The sequence below is a fragment of the Microcaecilia unicolor genome, chromosome 7 (assembly GCF_901765095.1).
Source record: "Microcaecilia unicolor chromosome 7, aMicUni1.1, whole genome shotgun sequence".
Classification (NCBI taxonomy): domain Eukaryota; kingdom Metazoa; phylum Chordata; class Amphibia; order Gymnophiona; family Siphonopidae; genus Microcaecilia; species Microcaecilia unicolor.
This window is the reverse complement of record NC_044037.1, coordinates 178,968,830-178,987,743: the sequence shown is the minus strand read 5'-3', so window position 1 is coordinate 178,987,743 and position 18,914 is coordinate 178,968,830. Positions and strand designations below refer to the sequence as shown.

Sequence of the window (18,914 nt, the reverse complement as noted above, 5' to 3'; positions counted from 1 at the left end):
ATCTACTTTAAGCATGTCCTCGTATAGAGCTGCAAAAGACTCAAACTTTGCTCACAGCTCCTGTGGGAACTCATTGTATTCCTCCACGTGGGTCTCGAGGCCACCTACTCAGGAGCTCAGATTGTATATATCCTTATGCAAATCATCAATTTTACCAGTAATGTCCTTCCTCGTTTCTTTAAATTCTGCCCAGAGTTCCTGCAGAAGGCATTTTAGATCAAACCGTGAGTACCGCCACAGCCCTCCTCTAACTGACTTGTGAAACTCTCTGCTTTTGGGCTCCGTGCCATGGGCAGGAGAAGCAGGCTGCGATCCCATCTCACTCCCCAGCTGGCGAAACTGGCGCAGTGTCTTCTTTACCATGCTACATCTCCCTTTCTGCGCCATTAGCACACCAAGATGTTTGTAGTGCCAACAATTTGTTCAGTTGAAATAAGTGGGTGTCAAGGGATTTTGCTTTTTATTCGGGTGAGGTTTAGGAGTTCTGCATTAAACTGCCATCCAGAAGGCTGACGGCACTTCTTCCTCCTGCTGTGACAACTTTTATCCTACTATCCACAGAGAATATCTACTATAAGTATAAACCTAATTTTACAGTTTGCTGTGTTCACAGTGCATAAATTTCTCTTATCACTAGTATTATATACCAGTCCTGGTTAGAACAATCTTGTTGTTGGGTAGTATCATAAAAGGTGCCAACATTTTACCATTTGTTGTGCTGCGAGAATAATATGGAGTTCTTAAACTTCTTACTACTGTGTTTTGGGTATTTTTCAGAGGAATATTCCGGCTTTTGGCAGAGTATCAGCTAGCAAACAAGGATAATCCATCATACACAGGTATTTGATATGCAGATACAGCATACAGCTGTTTTTATTCCAGTGTTTTGGTTTTGTTTCAGGAATCTTTTGTCTTTGTAAATATTGATAGGCTTATCTGAGTGATAATAGCCAAAGGCAAGAGCAGTCCTACTGTATCCCATGATCACTGGTGAACCCAATTCTGCAAAATATTTTGGATGCATTCTGCAGTGTTGGGCCCCCACTGACATCAATGCAATGAGGATCATATATTGAAGTGCATCATTTTACACACATAAATTGGGAATTTTGCTTGCAGTTTTTCGTCCATGAAAATCAATTGGGTAGAAAAATAGTGCAAAATAACATTTGTATGTTCAACAGTTTTATTGATGACCTTATACAAAACAGATACAACTATAAATCTTGATATGCAAAGGTCCAACTTGTCAGATCTTATATACGAAAGTCAATAGGATAAAGTCTGTCATCAAATTATTTTCCGTTTTTCCCTTCTCCCCCTGGCCGAACCCCCTTTTTATGACAACGATTTTATCAGTGTGAAGTGGGAGTATAACAAAGACAATATGGTAGAGGATCCCGGGTAGTCCAACACTAGCTGTGCTGGAGTACCCCCAATCCTACAACACAAAATCGACATCAGGTATGTAACCACTTTGCTCCAAAAGCGTCTTATCGAATCGCAGATCCAAAAAGCATGGTAAAAAGTATTATCTGTCACTTGACATTTTAAACAAAGGGGCGATGGCAAGCCCCCCATGCAAAAAAGACAAGCTTGAGAACAATAAGCCTGAAATAGGACTTGAAAAGAACATTTTCTATAGCTGGTATTGCTAGTGAGTTGCAGCATGCCCTGAATAGACGATAATATATCCCATGAATTTAAGGGTACCCCAAGATCTCTCTCCCATTTATATTGAAGGGGTTCTAGCACTCTCAAACTTCCACGGTGACTTATGAAGCCCTGAGACAGTAGTCATAGTAGGTGAGATAGCATTAAAAAACCCCACATACTGGCCCCAATATGAAGTCTCAGTGAGTCCTTAGCTAGGGAGCGCACATAGTGTTTTAACTGGCAATAAGTGAATGTATCACCCCATTGAAGACACTCCTGACCTCTCAGCTGTGCTAGTGGCCAGAGATCACCTGCCGGATCTACAACGTGTTCTAGGAGTCCCAGGCTCTCCCAACGGGCAAAGACTGAGCTATCCAAACTGGGTTGAAAAGTAGGATTGCCTCGCAGGGAGAGCAGGTCAGTAACCCGCGGGTCTCCGCCTAGTCCCTTCACTAATATTCGCCACGCCTCTCTCAAAGGGCTTAAAAGCACACTTTCTCAAATTCCTAGGGATTACAGACTGATCAACCTGCAAAAGAGAGAGCAAGTTGTAAGGGGCAAAATATGCCATCTCTCCAAAGGAGTAAAATAGCTTTGGGAAAAAAGCCAATCCCGGACATGCCGTAACAAACAGGCATTGTTATATAACTTCAAATTAAGCAAACCCATTCCTCCCTGAGTCCAATTCCCCGAAAGGTATTGGTAACGCAATTTCAGCTGCTTTTTCGCCCAACAGAAGCATTGAACCAGTTGATAGAACTTCCAAAAGTCTTTCTGTAGTAAGCGTAATGACAATGTTTGAAGCATATATAGCCATCTAGGCAAGATCACCATCCTAATAAGACAAATCCGCCCTTCTAAAGGCAAAGGTAGCAATTGCCAACTTTCCAGCTGCCACTCTGTTGTTTTCCATCATCCATTTCACATTGATGCAATATAGTTCAGCTACATTAAGTGTTAGGAGAGTGCCTAAATATTTAAAAAATCTATTCGCCCACCATAAAGGAAAGCTATCCAGCCAGAGAAGTTGAACATCCGGAGTAGATGCCAGTGCTTCTGACTTATCTAGATTCAAACAGAACCACGCAAAGTCTCCAAATTCAACAAAAGTCTCCAAAAGAACACTCAAGGACCCACAGGGTTCCGTTTACAGAACCAGCAAATTGTCAGCAAAGGCCTCCACTTTGAAAACCTCTTTTCCTATGGCAACTCCGTGAATTTCAGGATTAGAGTGGGGATTAGAGTGGATATCACGCAGAAAAGAGTCTAGCATTAAAACAAAGAGAAGACGCAACAAGGGACATCCTTGCCGGGTCCCCCGCCCAATCAAAAGATCCCCAGAGACAGACCTGTCCATTAACCATCACTCGGGCCCGAGGAGAATAGTAAAGTGCCCAAACCACTGATACAAACCAGCCCACAAATCCATAGGCCCCTAAAGCACAAAATCCCAGCGAACCCGTTCAAAAGCTTTCTCAGCGTCAAAGCTTATTAATAAGGATGGTTGAACACAAGTAGTCACCTTTCCAATGATACCAATATGCGCCTGAGATTCTTAGCCACCGAGTGGCCTTGTACAAACCCTACTTGAGATTTCATGAATAAGAGAAGGCAGTATCCACCCCAGCCGGTTGGCCAAGATTTTTGCAAACAATTTCACCTCGTAACTTAACAGCAAAATTGCTGTATACAATTCTGGGAGGGTAGGATCCTGGTTCGGTTTAAGTAGAACAATAATTTGTGCTAAGTTCAAATGATCCGGCAGCGATTCTGCCTCCACCCAGACATTAAACATATTAGTCAAAGGGGTAACGATGGAATCACCCAAAATTTTATAAAACTCTGCCCTAAAGCCATTGGGGCCCAGCCTTTAGCCCAGTGTACTTCATCTGAATGAATTTGTGCGTTTAAAAAGTCACGATCCGTAGTAGATAGGCGAGGTAGATCTAAACTATCCATATAAAAATGACCAGGGAGCCCATCGGACTCAGGGGGCATATATAGAGTTTGGTAATAAGTTTTAAAAATATCACAGATAGCTGCGTCGGTATGCGCCAAATTCCCAGAAGTATCCTTAAGAGTAGTAAATGAGCTGGTCACCTGTTTCCTAGCTATAATTTTCGCTAACAATTTGCCACTTATTACCATACTTATACAACTGATATTTATAAAAAGTCTGTGATTTCATTAAATGTTCATGTTCATGCTATTTGCACCGATAACAATTCCTGCTTAGTGGCCGTGCTATGGCGGACCACAAAACTCTTGCGCAAGCCAATTAAACGGCTTTCCAACCTAAGTAGCTCTTGATCTTTGACTTTTTTAAGGTGACTAGAATAACTTATGATGTCTCCATAGGCGCCCGGTATAAGAGGCTTGGAGAGGCTAAGCCTCCCCCCTGCTACAGCAGAATGGATCAGCTGTGAAGTCCAGCTGCTCTGAGGGGATTAAATTGTTGATTTACCTCCATCCTCACAGCAGGAGCTGCAGTGAAAGCCCTCTAGCAGTTGTAGAAATTGGTTTATGGTTTGTTTACCTTACTGCTGGGAAAGCAGGGGGGGTTGGCTGGAGGTGTCCTGGGTTGACAGGGAGATATTTAAGGAGGATGACTTCCTGACCTGTACTGAGGACAGATAGCAGCAGAACGGATACTGGGCCAGCATGATCAGAAAAAGTCACCAGACAACAAAGGTAGAAAAGATCATTTTATTTTCATTATAGTGTTTGGAATATGTCCACTTTGAGAATCAGGTGCTCAACATTAAAAGTTTATATTTATTTACTTATTTATGGCAATTTATCCTACATTAAACATGAATTAGGGTGTTTTGTGACTCTACATGAGAATTGTGATGATATGATCCCTTGTTTCATATTGTTGACAGTCTGCATTTTCTGTATGGGTTGTATATTGGTGTATTAGGAGGGGCATAATCGAACAGAAACGCCTATCTCCATGGGCGTTTATCTCCGAGAACGGGTCCGTGAAGGGGCGGACCGAATCGTATTTTCGAAAAAACATGGACGTTTATCTTTTTTTGAGCTGGGCGTTTTTGTTTTTCAGCGATAATGGAAACCGAAAACGCCCAGCTCAAAAACGAATAACTCCAAGACATTTATTCGTGGGAGGGGCCAGGATTCGTACTGCACCGGTCCACCTCACATGCCAGGACACCAACCAGGCACCCTAGGGGGCACTTTTACAAAAAAAAAAAAGATAAAACAGCTCCCAGGTGCATAGCACCCTTCCCTTAGGTGTTGAGCCCCCAAAATCCCCCTCAAAACCCACTGCCCACAAGTCTACACCATTACTATAGCCCTAAGGGGTGAAGGGGGGCACCTACACGTGGGTACAGTGGGTTTGGGGGGCGGTTTGGAGGGCTCCCATTTACCAGCACAAGTGTAACAGGTGGGGGGGGGGGGGGATGAGCCTGGGTCCACCTGCCTGAAGTCCACTGCTCCAGTGACCTGCATACTGCTGCCAGGGAGGTGGGTATGACATTTGAGGATGAAAATAAAAAGTTGTGAAACGGCATATTTTGTGGTGGGAGGGGGTTCGTGACCACTGGGGGAGTCAGGGGAGGTCATCCCCGATTCCCTCCAGTGGTCATCTGGTCATTTAGGGCACTTTTTGAGGCCTTATTCGTGGAAAAACAGGGTCCAGGAAAAGTGCCCTAAATTCTCGCTAAAAACGCATATTTTTTTTCCATTATCGGCGAAAGGCGCCCATCTCTGATCGGCAGATAACCACGCCCCAGTTCCGCCTTCACCACACCTTCGACACGCCCCCATCAACGTTGTCCGCATCCGCGACGGAGTGCAGTTGAAAACGTCCAAATTCGGCTTTTGATTATACCGCTTTATTCGTTTTTGAGAGATAAACGTCTATCTCCCGATTTGGGTCACAATATAGGCGTTTTTCTCTTTCGATTATAAGCAGGTAGGTCTGCCCGGTGTAATATTTATGGTACAGTAAGGTTCTGAGTGTGTTTTTGGACAAAGTTGTACATAGTGTTTTGCAGTTGAGCGATTGTGGTTAGAATATGCTTTGAGCAACCACTTTATTTTTTGACATATGATACGTATCTAATATCTAAATTTAATAAAAGGTATTAATAGTGACTTTTAATTTTAATTTATTTATTTTTTCTGCATGATATCAGACAATTATGGATTTAAGTTTCACCCCTGGCCCCACCCCCTTTAGCCTCCCCAGACAGTTGGGCCACCAACCGCCTATGGATGTCTCCTTGCAAGACAGCTTTGGCCGCCTCCCAGTAAAGAACTGCTTTAGAGGCAGAGGCTTGGCTAAATTGCTTGTACTCATTCCAACACGTTAGTAATTTTTCCTGAAATTACACATTGCAATATAAATGGCACGGAAAGGTCCAAGCTGTAGAAAAGCGCATTGCCCCAGCGAGCCGCCAATCCAACCATACTGCTGCATGGTCAGAGATTGCATGTGGGCCTATCTGAGCATTAACAATATCTGATAGCAAAGAGTGTGAAACCAGGAGATAATTTATCCAAGACTGCGTTGTGTGCACGCGGGACAAATGTGTATAGTCTTTGTCTAAAGGATGCAGCACGTACCACACATCTAGGAGATCGAGCAGCTTGGAGAAGTTTGGCAGCCTCATGTAGCCCAAGTTTTTGAGTAGGACTTATCCAGCTCTGGATCCCAAACCATATTAAAGTTGCCCTCCCACCCCCAGGAGTAAAATAACAGAACTTTCACCAGATAGAATTGACAAAATACGTTTATAAAATGAGATGTCTAACTGGTTAGGGGCATAAATACTACCTACCAACACACTTTGTCAAGCTATTGTAGTCTTGCAAAATAAATCGGCTCTCAGTATCTTTCATTACATTATGTACCTGAGTAGCTAGTCCTTTTCAAAATAATATGGCCACCCCACGTTTCTTTCCCACCACCGGGGTGGCTACACAGTCTCCCACCCACTATCTCACCAACTTGGAGTGCTCCAGGTCATTAAGATGGGCTGCAAAAGAGCAACGTCCGCTTTAAGACGTTGATCCGTTGTAGAACCTTAGAGCGCTTGATGGGGGAATGGATACTCCCTACATTCCAAGTAATAATTTTAACCATAACAACATTTCTCACAGCTTATATCCCACAATATTCTTATTAATGAAAAGGGGGAGGCTTTCCCAGCCTTCGACCTCCACCCCATAGGTACAAAGAACAAAAAAAAAGAACAACCCAGTAATGTGTAATACATGATAAGTCTCCATCTTGACAAATATAACCCTTAGTCCCAATCTGTCTCAAAATCCACCCCGGTACCCCGTTCCCCAAACGGAAGTTCCGAATCGGAACAGATCACTCTTCAACGCCTTCCCCATCGCATACCCCGCATTATCCACTAGATTAGAAACCCATTAGAAAAAACTTATCTACATCCCAAACAGATCTCACCAAAGCCACACCCAGTCACAAACCAACCAGTCCCCAAGTAAAGCCAACTCCCCAAGCAAACAGTCATACCCACGTACATTCCATCTCCACATTCCAATAATAGCAACAAAGTATCCCCCACTCAAGAATCTCTCGAGCAAACATACAGACAAGCACACATACCATCCGCGCAACCCAATGGTAACTGAGTAATGCCCCTCATTCAAGAACTTCTCTAGCAAAATACAATCTTACACACATCCTCATCGCCACAACCCAAGAGTGGCAAGGGGAATCCCCTTGCCCAAGCACCCTCCTAGCATTCTCAAGTTGACAAGACTAAAAATAAAAATAAAAATTTTTTTTTTTAAATCTTTTTCCTTCTCTTTCTCTACATCTGTGATATGAGTCAACGTGCAAAGGCAGACTCCTCAAACTAGTTAAGCTTCCTCTGCTGTATTCCTCAGAAGGTGCCAAGACACTGATGGTCAATAAGACCGAGTCAACACAAACTTTTCCATAGAGCACCAGGGTAGGAGTCTTGTCATCGATTCCATGGCCATAATGCCTCTAACGTAACAACTCTGCAGTAGATCAGTGATCAGGACTCTCTCCATGAGTGTGCCGCTGTTCCAATGTGTTCAAAAATTTCTGCCCCTCCTCCACCGATGAATGCATCTTGGTTTCAGCTGGATAGGTAGCTCTCAGTTTAGCAGGATACTGAAGAGCGAATCGAATTTTGTGGGCAAACAGTTGTGAGCAGATAGGTGAAAATCTCCATTGTTGCTCCACCACAGCTGCTGAGTAGTCCTGGAAACACAAAATTTTATGATTCTCATAGCAAAGTTCTGTTTCTCCACGCAAAGCCTGTAGGATAGTAGACTTATGAGCAAAGTTAAGCAAACGGCAGATGACTACTCAGGGTCTTGTGGATATCTGTTGGCGGGGTCCCACTCGGTGGGCCTGTTCCACTTATTTTAAACCCAGTGAGGCTGGAAGCTTCAATTGTTGGGACAGCCAAGACTCCAAAAAGCCCCGCAATTCTCAGTCCTCGAGGGTCTCAGGCAGACCTACAAAGTGAACGTTATTCCGTCTGGATCTGTTTTCCAGATCCTCAGTTTTATCCTCGTGTATGGCCACTAATTTCTGCAATCGAGAATGTTCTTCCTCCATTTTAGTCACTCGGTCCTCAAGCTCCACATGTCTCTGTTGATATGTTGCCAGATCAGTACTGAACCGTTCCAAATTACTGTGCAATTGCTATAATTTGGAGTCGATAGGGCTTAATCATTTGTCTAGCAAAGTTTCCATAGCCTCAGTTACCTCGGCCACTACCTCTGCCAACCAGGCCGACCCAATCGTTTAGGCAACCGGACTTGCAGGGGCTGCCATTTTGTCATCATGCTGTCTGAGTTTGTCTTTGCAGAGCCCTTTCACAGCCATAGGTGGTAAGAAAGCTAGCAAACTGCTCTGTAGCAAATGGGGATCCAGCCCAGGCTGCTGGAGCAGAGACATTTGGTTCCAATATGCTGCTATCTACGGGATTTGCAATGAGGCGGCAGGAGCAGAGTTTTCAGCAACCGCTCCTGATCATGGCATCATGTGATCTCCTCACAAAATAAAATTGAATAAAATTTCACACACTGAAAACTGCACAAAAGTTTATTTAGTGTGAAGGGGAAAAATTTTACAAATGGCACCTTACATGCTAAAGCTTCAAATAGTGTATTTCAAATAGCGCCCGCTACTTGGAATTTTTAGTGCTCAAAGTACCATATCGTAGTATTTTCTACATGGTAGAAAATTAACCTTGATGTCTTGTACTGGGGAAAGGACAAATATCTCTGTAGAATTCATAATATACTGGGATGTAGGACCAATGAGTAGAGAGCCAGTCTCATGCTGAGAATGTGCACTAACTGCTCTTATCACACTATCTGGTATTTCAAAAGTAGCAATACTTTAATCTGTTAACTTTATATTAATATTCACTTTTTTAAAATTCTTTAGGCTCTTGCTCAGCCATACCTCTGAACTTCTGGGTGTAGTAGTGTTAGCAGATGTTACAAATTATCTCACAATGTGAAGTTTTTGTAGACATATTGTTCTTGATTATTGGGCAAGCAATATTTCATTTTGTCTGTGAGCAGATATGAATACTAGTTCCAGAGTGAACATCCATTACCCATGACTGGTATGTTTGTCTCCTGTCACAGGCCTTTCTTTCCAAGATTTTTATCAGCAATGTCGTGAAGCATTCCTTGTAAATAGTGACCTGACTCTCAGGGCTCAGCTGACTGAATTCCGGGACCATAAACTCATTCGTACCAAGAAGGTGAGAAGGAATTGGAAGTGTACTTGCTGCTTGTGAGCAACAGCATGGTACAATAAAAGCTCCTTTTCAACAGAGTTTATACTGCAGGTTCTAAAGCACTAAGAACAGAGAACAATGGAAATAATGTGGATTTTTACTCCCTTTCTTACCTGAGAGAACTGAAACAATGTAAGCCAGATTGGTTATAGATTTAAAACAACATACATTTTGGACATACTCTCACTTATCTGTATTCCTCACTCCTTTCTGCCCCCTGTGGGTTGCAGCTAGAGGAGATCACTGGAGAAGGGAGGGGAAGAGTACAGCTGCTTATTAGTGTCTATAGAGCCAGGGATCACAATCTGGGCAGGATTAAGGCATGAGCTAACTGCTTGGACATTTTATGTAGGCTAGCCTTTCCTTCATTCTGTTTTGTGCCCTAACTAGGAATATGCCTAGGCCCAAATGTTTAGGAAAGACCCCAGTGACATTTATAACAGGGGCTTCAGTAAATATGCCAAATGACAAGAGGAGTTCAACAGCATCAACACCATAGAACATCAATAGGAAAAGAGGATGAGACTTGATATACTGCCTTTCTGTGGTTACAATCAAAGCGGTTTAAGTATTATATACAGGTAATTATTTTGTACCTGGGGCAATGGAGGGTAAAGTGACTTGCCTAGAATCACAAGGAGCTACAGTGGGAATCAAACTCAGTTCCTCTAGTTCTCAGGCCACTGCACTAACCATTAGGCTACTCCTCCACTCCAATACATCTATCAAGAAAATTGAATAATCCAAATTACTACAGATCGCTAAATAGAAAATTCATGTTAACAGAATACCTGGTCCCAGTCACATAAACAGAACACACAGATTCCAAATACAGAATAACTGACCACAAAATAGATATAGAAATATATAGACAGAAATTAAACTGAAACCTCAAGAAGCCATCTTTCAATGTATTTCAGCACCAGAGAAGTAGAAAAGGCTGTATTTCCCCCTGTGCTGTGCAAAATATAAAGATAGCAGATGTCAGAGATGGTGTTTGGGAGGGGGATGCAACCAGGGCAATTGCCTTTGACCCTCTGGCCAAAGAGGGTCCCAAGTCTGCCTGAACCTGAAGAACACATAGCTTGGTAGTGAGCATTGGGGTCTCCTTCCATTCCCAAATTTCAGCCCTGGATCCTAGCCAGCTCTGACATATGTACATTCCAGAGTCTGACATATTCTAATCACTAAATATAAAATAAAATAATTTTTGTACCTTTTGTTATCAGGTTATTGTATTTTAATTGTATTAGTCTCAAGTCTCTTGTTTCTACTTTCCTCTGTCGTCTTTTAACTGTTACCATTGTCTCCTGTCCATTGACATTTCTTCTTTCTCCATGTCCATAATCCATCATTCCTCTGTGTCCCAATCCTCCCTCCCATGTTCAGCATCTCCCTCTCTGTGTTCCTAACTTCCGCTCACGTTTGGCATCTTCCTTCATTATATCCTTCCATATCATCAAGCTGATCAATCCATAGACTGGTGGGTTGTGTCCATCTACCAGCAGGTGGAGATAGAGAGCAAACTTTTGCCTCCCTATATGTGGTCATGTGCTGCCGGAAACTCCCCAGTATGTTTTCTATCTCAGCAGGTGGTGGTCACACACAGCAGCAGCTCTGGCTAGGCCTCCAAGCCTAATTTTTAGGTTTTGTTGAGTGCCTGGGGTTGAGGGCTCTTTTGAGCAAGTGCAAACCTGGTGGTGCCAGGTCCCTCCTTTTCTCCCCCCTCCCGCTGGCTCCGTTAAAAAAAAAAAAAAAAATTTTGAACGTCCTTAAAGGCGTTTATTTCGACGTTTATTTAAACGTTTATTGCAGCTACTCACTGGGACACCAGGTCGTTACAGCTCGGAGCGGCAAGCAGGTAATTTTTACCTTTTTATAGCGGGCAGGGGGTTCCCCGATTCTTCTCCTCGTGGCATATGGCGTCGGAGGGCGAGGGCGCAAAGAGTCGCTCCCCGGATCGCTTGAGCGCTTCTAGAGGGGATGCAGGGGTCTTAAAGCCTGATTCGCCCTTGTTGGGTGACAGTTTCGTGACCGATGAATGTCCCGGTCCTTCCTCCGGCGTGGCGGTTTTTCCCGCCATAAACGCCCATCCCCCGCTCCTCGCCTCCGCCATCTTGGCTGGCCACGCGGCTCGGACGGCTTCTTCTTGGGCCGCCCTTGAGGTTGGAGACATTAATGCCATGAACGCCCTTAATTTGGGCGACGGCACAAAAGCGGCTAAAGTTAAGCGCCGTTCTTCCCGCGCGGCTCCTTCGCGGAGTGTCGCGCCGGACGCCATTTTGGATGCGCAGCATGTCTCTCCCCTGCTCTTGCGAGCCCCGGTTGAGGGTGTGTCTAGGGCTGTAGCCCAGGCTGCGGAAGTGCACAGTCTGGGGGGTTTCTCCCCCGAGTTTGTTTTGCTGCTGCATCAGGCCTTCCTTATGCAAAACGCTGCCCCTGCTCCCTCGTCTGGTAAAGAGGTTGAGGTTCCCAGAGGTAAACGCCCTCGGGTTGATTCCCAGGCCTTGGAGGACTTTGTCTCCTCCGATGTAGATGAGGGCAGCGTATCTGAGTTCTCCCAACGGTCCTTTGCGGATTCCTTGGAGGAGACGGATCCCCGCTCGGATGGAGCGGATGACCCCTCTGCAGCGCGGCTTTTTAGCTCAGAGGATTTGCCCAACCTGTTGATACAAGCCATGGACACTTTGAAGATTTCCTCTCCGAAGGACGTCTCTCCCTCAGCCCCTGTTGGCTCTGCCATTATGCTGGGGACGAAGCGCCCGCCTAGAACCTTCCACGTGCATGATGCCATGCACACCTTAATTTCGGCTCAATGGGATGTCCCTGAAGCTAGCCTTAAAGTGGCTAGGGCTATGTCCCGCCTCTATCATTTGACTGAAAGTGAACGTGAGGCCTATCTGTGGCCTACCGTGGATTCTTTAATCACTGCGGTGACTAAGAAAACGGCGTTGCCGGTGGAAGGTGGCACGGCCCTAAAGGACGCCCAAGACAGAAGATTGGAGGCGGCCTTAAGGTCGTCCTTTGAGGCGGCTGCTTTAAGTTTGCAGGCCTCAGTTTGCGGCTCCTATGTGGCCAGGGCGTGCCTGACTATGGTGCAGCGGGCTTCCCCCTCGGATCATTCCTTGAGGGCTGATTGGCCGGCCCTGGAATCGGGCTTAGCCTATTTGGCAGACTTGCTGTATGATGTCTTGAGGGCCTCAGCTAAAGGCATGGCTCAGACAATCTCTGCGCGGCGGTGGCTTTGGCTGAAACATTGGTCTGCTGACCACGCCTCTAAATCCCGCCTGGCTAGATTGCCTTTTAAAGGCAAGCTGCTCTTTGGGGTCGAGCTGGACAAAATCGTGACCGATCTCGGCACGTCTAAGGGCAAGAAGTTACCAGAGGTCAGGGCTCGGGCTAGTACTCGTCCCGGTACCTCCAGAGGACGGTTTCAGGAAGCCCGTCGGTACCGCCCGGGCAGGTCGGGTTCCTCTGCCCCCTCTTCCTTTAAGAGGAATTTCTCCCCCAAGCAGCATTCCTTTCGCAGAGACCGCCGTCCCGGAGGTGCTCCCTCCGGTCCTCCCCCAGGGTCTCGTACCCAATGACGGGGCCTTGGTCCACGCCCCAGTGCAGATTGGAGGACGGCTGTCCTCGTTTCTGGGCGAGTGGACCACAATAACTTCAGACGCTTGGGTGCTGGAAGTCATCAGAGACGGCTACAAGCTAGAGTTCTGCCGACCCTTAAGAGACGGGTTTGTACTCTCTCCCTGCAAGTCTCCGGTCAAAGCTGTGGCAGTGCAGCAGACTTTGGACAATCTGATCCGCCTGGGTGCGGTCGTTCCGGTGCCAGAAAGTCAGCTTGGCAAGGGGCGTTACTCCATTTACTTTGTGGTACCAAAGAAAGGAGGTTCTGTCCGGCCTATCCTCGACCTCAAAGGGGTCAATCGGGCCTTGAAAGTGCGGCACTTTCGCATGGAGACTCTCCGCTCTGTTATAGCGGCAGTGAAGGCAGGGGAGTACCTGGCATCCTTGGACATCAAGGAAGCGTACTTGCATATTCCCATCTGGCCTCCTCATCAACGCTTTCTGCGTTTTGCAGTCCTGGGCCGACACTTCCAGTTCAGAGCCCTCCCGTTCGGGTTGGCTACTGCTCCGCGGACCTTTTCCAAAGTAATGGTGGTCATCGCGGCCTTCCTGCGAAAGGAAGGAGTACAAGTCCATCCTTATCTGGACGACTGGTTGATCCGAGCCCCCTCTTATGCAGAGTGCGGCAAAGCTGTGGACCGGGTAGTTGCTCTTTTGAGCTCCCTGGGATGGATCATCAACTGGGAGAAAAGCCAGCTGCGCCCGACTCAGTCCCTGGAGTATCTGGGAGTTCGATTCGACACCCAAGTGGGCAGAGTGTTCCTGCCAGACAATCGGATTGTCAAGCTTCAGGCTCAGGTGGACCAGTTCCTAGTAGCCTCTCCTCTTCGGGCTTGGGACTATGTGCAGCTGTTGGGCTCTATGACGGCCACGATGGAAGTAGTGCCCTGGGCCAGGGCTCATATGAGACCACTATAACAATCTCTGCTGCAGCGCTGGACTCCGATGTCGGAGGATTATGCTGTGCGCCTTCCCTTGGACCCAGCAGTGCGCAAGGCGCTGAGCTGGTGGATGCAGACAGACAAGTTGTTTGCGGGAATGCCTCTGGTGACCCCGGAGTGGATTGTCGTCACAACGGACGCCTCTTTGTCGGGCTGGGGAGCCCACTGCTTGGGAAGGACAGCGCAGGGGCTCTGGTCTCCTGCAGAGGCAAAGTGGTCTATCAACCTCCTGGAACTCAGAGCCATTCGGTTGGCGCTTTTGGAGTTCATCCCGGTACTGGTGTTGAAGCCGGTACGGGTCCTGTCGGACAATGCCACGGCTGTGGCCTATGTCAACCGCCAGGGAGGTACCAAGAGCGCCCCTCTAGCCAAGGAGGCTATGAATCTATGCCAGTGGGCAGAAGCGAACCTGGAGCAGCTGTCAGCGGCCCACATTGCCGGAGTCATGAATGTCAAGGCGGACTTTCTCAGTCGCCATACCTTGGAGCCCGGAGAGTGGCAGCTATCTGCTCAGGCGTTCTTGGACATCACGAAGCGCTGGGGCCAGCCGAGCCTAGATCTGATGGCGTCATCGGCCAATTGCCAAGTGCCGCGCTTTTTCAGCAGAGGACGGGACCCTCGATCCCTGGGAGTAGATGCTCTTCTCCAACAGTGGCCAACTCAAGAGCTTCTCTATGTGTTCCCGCCCTGGCCCATGTTGGGCAGGGTGCTAGACCGGGTGGCAAAGCATCCCGGCAGGGTAATCCTGGTGGGTCCGGATTGGCCCAGACTTGCCTGGTATGCGGACTTGATCAGGCTCTCAGTCGACGATCCTCTGCGGCTGCCAGTGGAGCAGGGCCTGTTACATCAGGGTCCCGTGGTGATGGAGGATCCCTCCCCCTTTGGTCTTACGGCCTGGCTATTGAGCGGCAGCGTCTGAGAAAGAAGGGCTTCTCAGACAAGGTCAACGCCACTATGCTGAGAGCGAGGAAGCGCTCTACTTGTACTGCTTACGCCAGGGTTTGGCGTATATTTGCAGCGTGGTGTGAAGCAGGCTCACTTTCTCCCTTCACTGCTCCAATTTCTTCAGTGTTGGCGTTCCTGCAAGAAGGTCTGGAGAAAGGCCTGTCGCTCAGTTCCCTTAAAGTCCAGGTAGCGGCTCTGGCTTGCTTCAGGGGCCGCCTGAAGGGTGCTTCCCTGGCTTCGCAGCCAGATGTGGTGCGCTTTCTCAAGGGAGTTAATCACCTGCGCCCTCCTCTGCACTCAGTGGTGCCTGCGTGGAATCTCAACCTGGTGCTAAGAGCATTGCAGAAGCCGCCTTTTGAACCCTTGTCGAGGGCATCTCTGAAAGACCTGACGTTGAAAGCAGTCTTTTTGGTGGCTATCACTTCAGCCAGAAGAGTTTCCGAGCTCCAGGCGCTCTCATGTCGAGAGCCCTTTCTGCAGTTCACTGAGGCAGGAGTGATTATTCGCACAGTGCCTTCCTTCCTGCCCAAGATTGTTTCTCGCTTCCATGTGAATCAGCAGCTCTGTCTCCCTTCCTTTCGTAGGGAGGACTACCCAGAGGAGTACTCTGCTCTTAAATATCTGGATGTGAGACGAGTCATCATCAGATACTTGGAAGTGACCAATGAGTTCCGGAAATCGGATCATCTGTTTGTCCTGTTTGCAGGTCCTCGTAAGGGTCTGCAGGCTGCTAAGCCTACAGTGGCAAGATGGGTCAAGGAAGCCATTGCAGCGGCTTATGTGGCCGCGGGGAAGGTGCCGCCTATCCAGCTGAAGGCTCACTCCACTAGAGCTCAGGCGGCCTCGATGGCAGAGGCCGGGTCCGTCTCCTTGGAAGAGATATGCAAGGCGGCAACTTGGGCTTCGGCTCATACATTCTCCAAGCATTACCGCTTGACTGTGGCTGCACGGGCGGAGGCCCGGTTTGGAGCTTCAGTGTTGAGGTCAGGGATTTCAATGTCCCGCCCTGGGTGAGTACTGCTTCGGTACATCCCACCAGTCTATGGATTGATCAGCTTGATGATATGGAAGGTAAAATTATGTATCATACCTGATAATTTTCTTTCCATTAATCATAGCTGATCAATCCATAGCCCCTCCCAGATATCTGTACTGTTTTTATTCTGGTTGCATTTCAGGTTCAAGTTTAGTCTTCAGTTACTTCAGAAAGACTTCGTGTTCAAGTTTTTTCACTTGGATTCTTCAAGAGTTGAGACGAGTTTGTGTTACAGTGAGCTGCTGCATTCCTCTCCCCTCCGTTTTATGGGGCTGGATTGAGATTTAAATTCTGCCGGCACTCCCTCCCGCTTCGTGCGGCTGTAGGGCAGCTTTGTACCCCTCCCGCTTCGGCGGTGTTAGGGTCAGTCAGCTCCTCCCGCGGTTGCGGTTGCAGGATAAGCCAGATCCCCCCGCATCGGCGGGTGTGGTGTCCCTCCCCCGCTCCGCGGGGATGAGCTGGACAGATTCCCCTCCCCCACTTGTGTGGAGATGAGCTGGGTTAATTCCCCTCCCCCGTTTCGGCGGTGGTGAGCTGGGCAGAGTGTCCCTTCGTGGGTGTAATTCTCTAAGTGCTGAGTCCTGCGGATGGAGCTTTGATATCGACATACTGAGGAGTTTCCGGCAGCACATGACCACATATAGGGAGGCAAAAGTTTGCTCTCTATCTCCACCTGCTGGTAGATGGACACAACCCACCAGTCTATGGATTGATCAGCTATGATTAATGGAAAGAAAATTATCAGGTATGATACATAATTTTACCTTATCCCTCCCCCTGTGTGTAGCATTGCCCCTCTGTATACCTATTCCCTCCATATCCGCTATCACCCCTCTGTGTCCCTGCCCCCCCCTTGTTTAGCATCGTCCTTCTCTATTCTTCCATGCCCATCATCACCCCTTTCCTTTTCAGCAGTCCAGATGCTTGGGGTTATGCATTCCTACCAGCAGATGGAGACTGAGATCACATGACTGAGAACCATATAAGAAAGCTGTTTAGTCTCCAGCAAATAATGGATGTGTGAACCTGTGGTGTCTCAGCCGGTCTGGTAGGCCCTGTGGGGGGGGAGCTTTCTTGCCTGAACTTTCAAATATGTGGGGTGTTTGGTTCCTGGGTACCATTTTTACCCTGGGGGTGTTAGAACCAGATGGCTGGGTCCGTCCCACCAAGAGGACTGCATTGTGCCTTGGCTCACAGTTCTGTTCGGGAGCCTTGAGTGCCTGCCTCTCTTTTTGAGCAACTTTTATCACAGCTTAAAAAAAAAAAAAGTGAGAGAGAGACCTCAAGCCTAGTGCAAAAGTGGCTACTGTGTCTTAGCTGTGCTAGTGATCCTCTGTTTTTTCCTTCTCTCTCTTGTCAGAGGGTGGGGGTGTGGGCGCAGGGGGATTGGAGGCTTCTAGCTCACAGTGTACATACTGCTGAGAGAAAGCGGCAGCCTCAGCACAGACCAAAGGTGGCTTGTGGGAAGTGGCTAGAGCCAGGGAGGAAGGCTGGTGTGGGTGCAGCGGCGGTCCAAGTTTGGTGGGAAATGCTGCTATTTTGGATGTAGCCCCTGTGTTGGATCAACTACCGCATCTTGGGCCCTCTCCCTCTCCTGCTGGTGACCGTGATTCCCTTGGGAGAAGAGGTTCACTGTTCGAGTTTATCTGGGCCATGTTTAGAGCATGGAAGGCAGAAGATGAATCTGGCACAGATATGAGGGAGAATTGCTAGGCTGAGGGATCTGCTCAATGGCCCAGAATAGATTGGGCTGAGGAAGCTGATCGGAGGAGGACATTATCTCTCAGAAAGAGGATAAATTTTCTCCCCTGGAATCCATGGAGGTGATCTTTCTACTGGGGAAGATCCTTCAGTGGTACTAATTTTCCATGGAGAAGAGTTAACAGAGCTTATTGCTCAGGTTTCTGTGATTCTTAATCTTGAGGAGGACCCTCAGGTGGACCCCTCTAGGAAAGTAGATCCTTTGGTAAAGGGGATTAGAAAACCATCAAAATCCTTCCTGATACACCAGGATCTCTGAGACATGGTGCAGGCAGAGTGGATATCTCCTGATTTGCCATGCAAGGTGGCACGGCTATGACTAATGTACCCGATTCCAGCAGAGGATAAGAAAATTTTGACGCTCCCCCTAGTGGATATGTTAGTCACCACAGTGACAAAAAAGACTACTGTCCGGACCTCTGAAAGATCCTCAGGATCACAGAAAGGAGATCTTGCTTAAACTGAGCTTTGATCTTTCAGCTCTTGCCCTTCAGTCGTTGATTTGCAGTGGATTGATAGCTAGAGCTTGCTTTTGATGGTTGGAAAAAATTCTGGATAAGCCATTGTTGGGGTCTGGTTTGGTCGATAAAAAAGTGGCAAAGATTGAAATGGGTTCCTCTTCCTTGGCTGATGCTCTCTATGATTTATTGAAGGCCTTAGCCAAGAATATAGCCCTGGTGGTGGCGGCCTGTAGAGCTGTGTGGCTCCATGGTTTTCCAGCAGATGTGACTTCCAAGTCCAAGCTCTGTACTCTGTCTGAGGCCGGTTTAAGGATGCCCGTCAGTATGGACCTGGTAGGGTCAGTAGTAATCAGCAGGGCCATTTTCTTTCAGATAACTCACTTTTCAGTCCAGTCAGTATGGGGGAGCAAACTCTGGTTTGGCCCCTTTTGGACAGTCTTGGGGTTCTCCCTCTGGTGGCATTAGATGCTTGGCGTTTAACTAAGGGAGTTTTAAAAGAGGTGGACCCAGATTACGACGGACCTGTGGATTCTCAAGGTGGTTCAAGATGGATATATGCTGGAATTTGATCGACCTCTGCTGGATCTTTTACTAGAGAAGCACTGTCGCTCTCGCTGAAAAGCAGTAATAGGTAGTGACACCTTTCAAAGACTGATTCAGCTGTGAGCAGTATGCCTGTTCCTCTTTAACAGTG

At 47.4% G+C, this 18,914-nt stretch overlaps 1 protein-coding gene across 2 annotated transcripts in view; it reads left to right on the top strand.

Annotated features, from left to right (window-relative positions):
* The window catches only part of ORC2 (origin recognition complex subunit 2), a 154,996-nt gene that overhangs the window by 119,857 nt on the left and 16,225 nt on the right, over nucleotides 1-18,914 (top strand). For both annotated transcript variants that reach the window (XM_030209630.1, XM_030209631.1), the window contains exons 15-16: nucleotides 778-839; nucleotides 9,295-9,413. In XM_030209630.1, coding sequence (XP_030065490.1) covers nucleotides 778-839; nucleotides 9,295-9,413 — 181 coding nt within the window. The remainder of the gene's footprint in view (nucleotides 1-777; nucleotides 840-9,294; nucleotides 9,414-18,914) is intronic.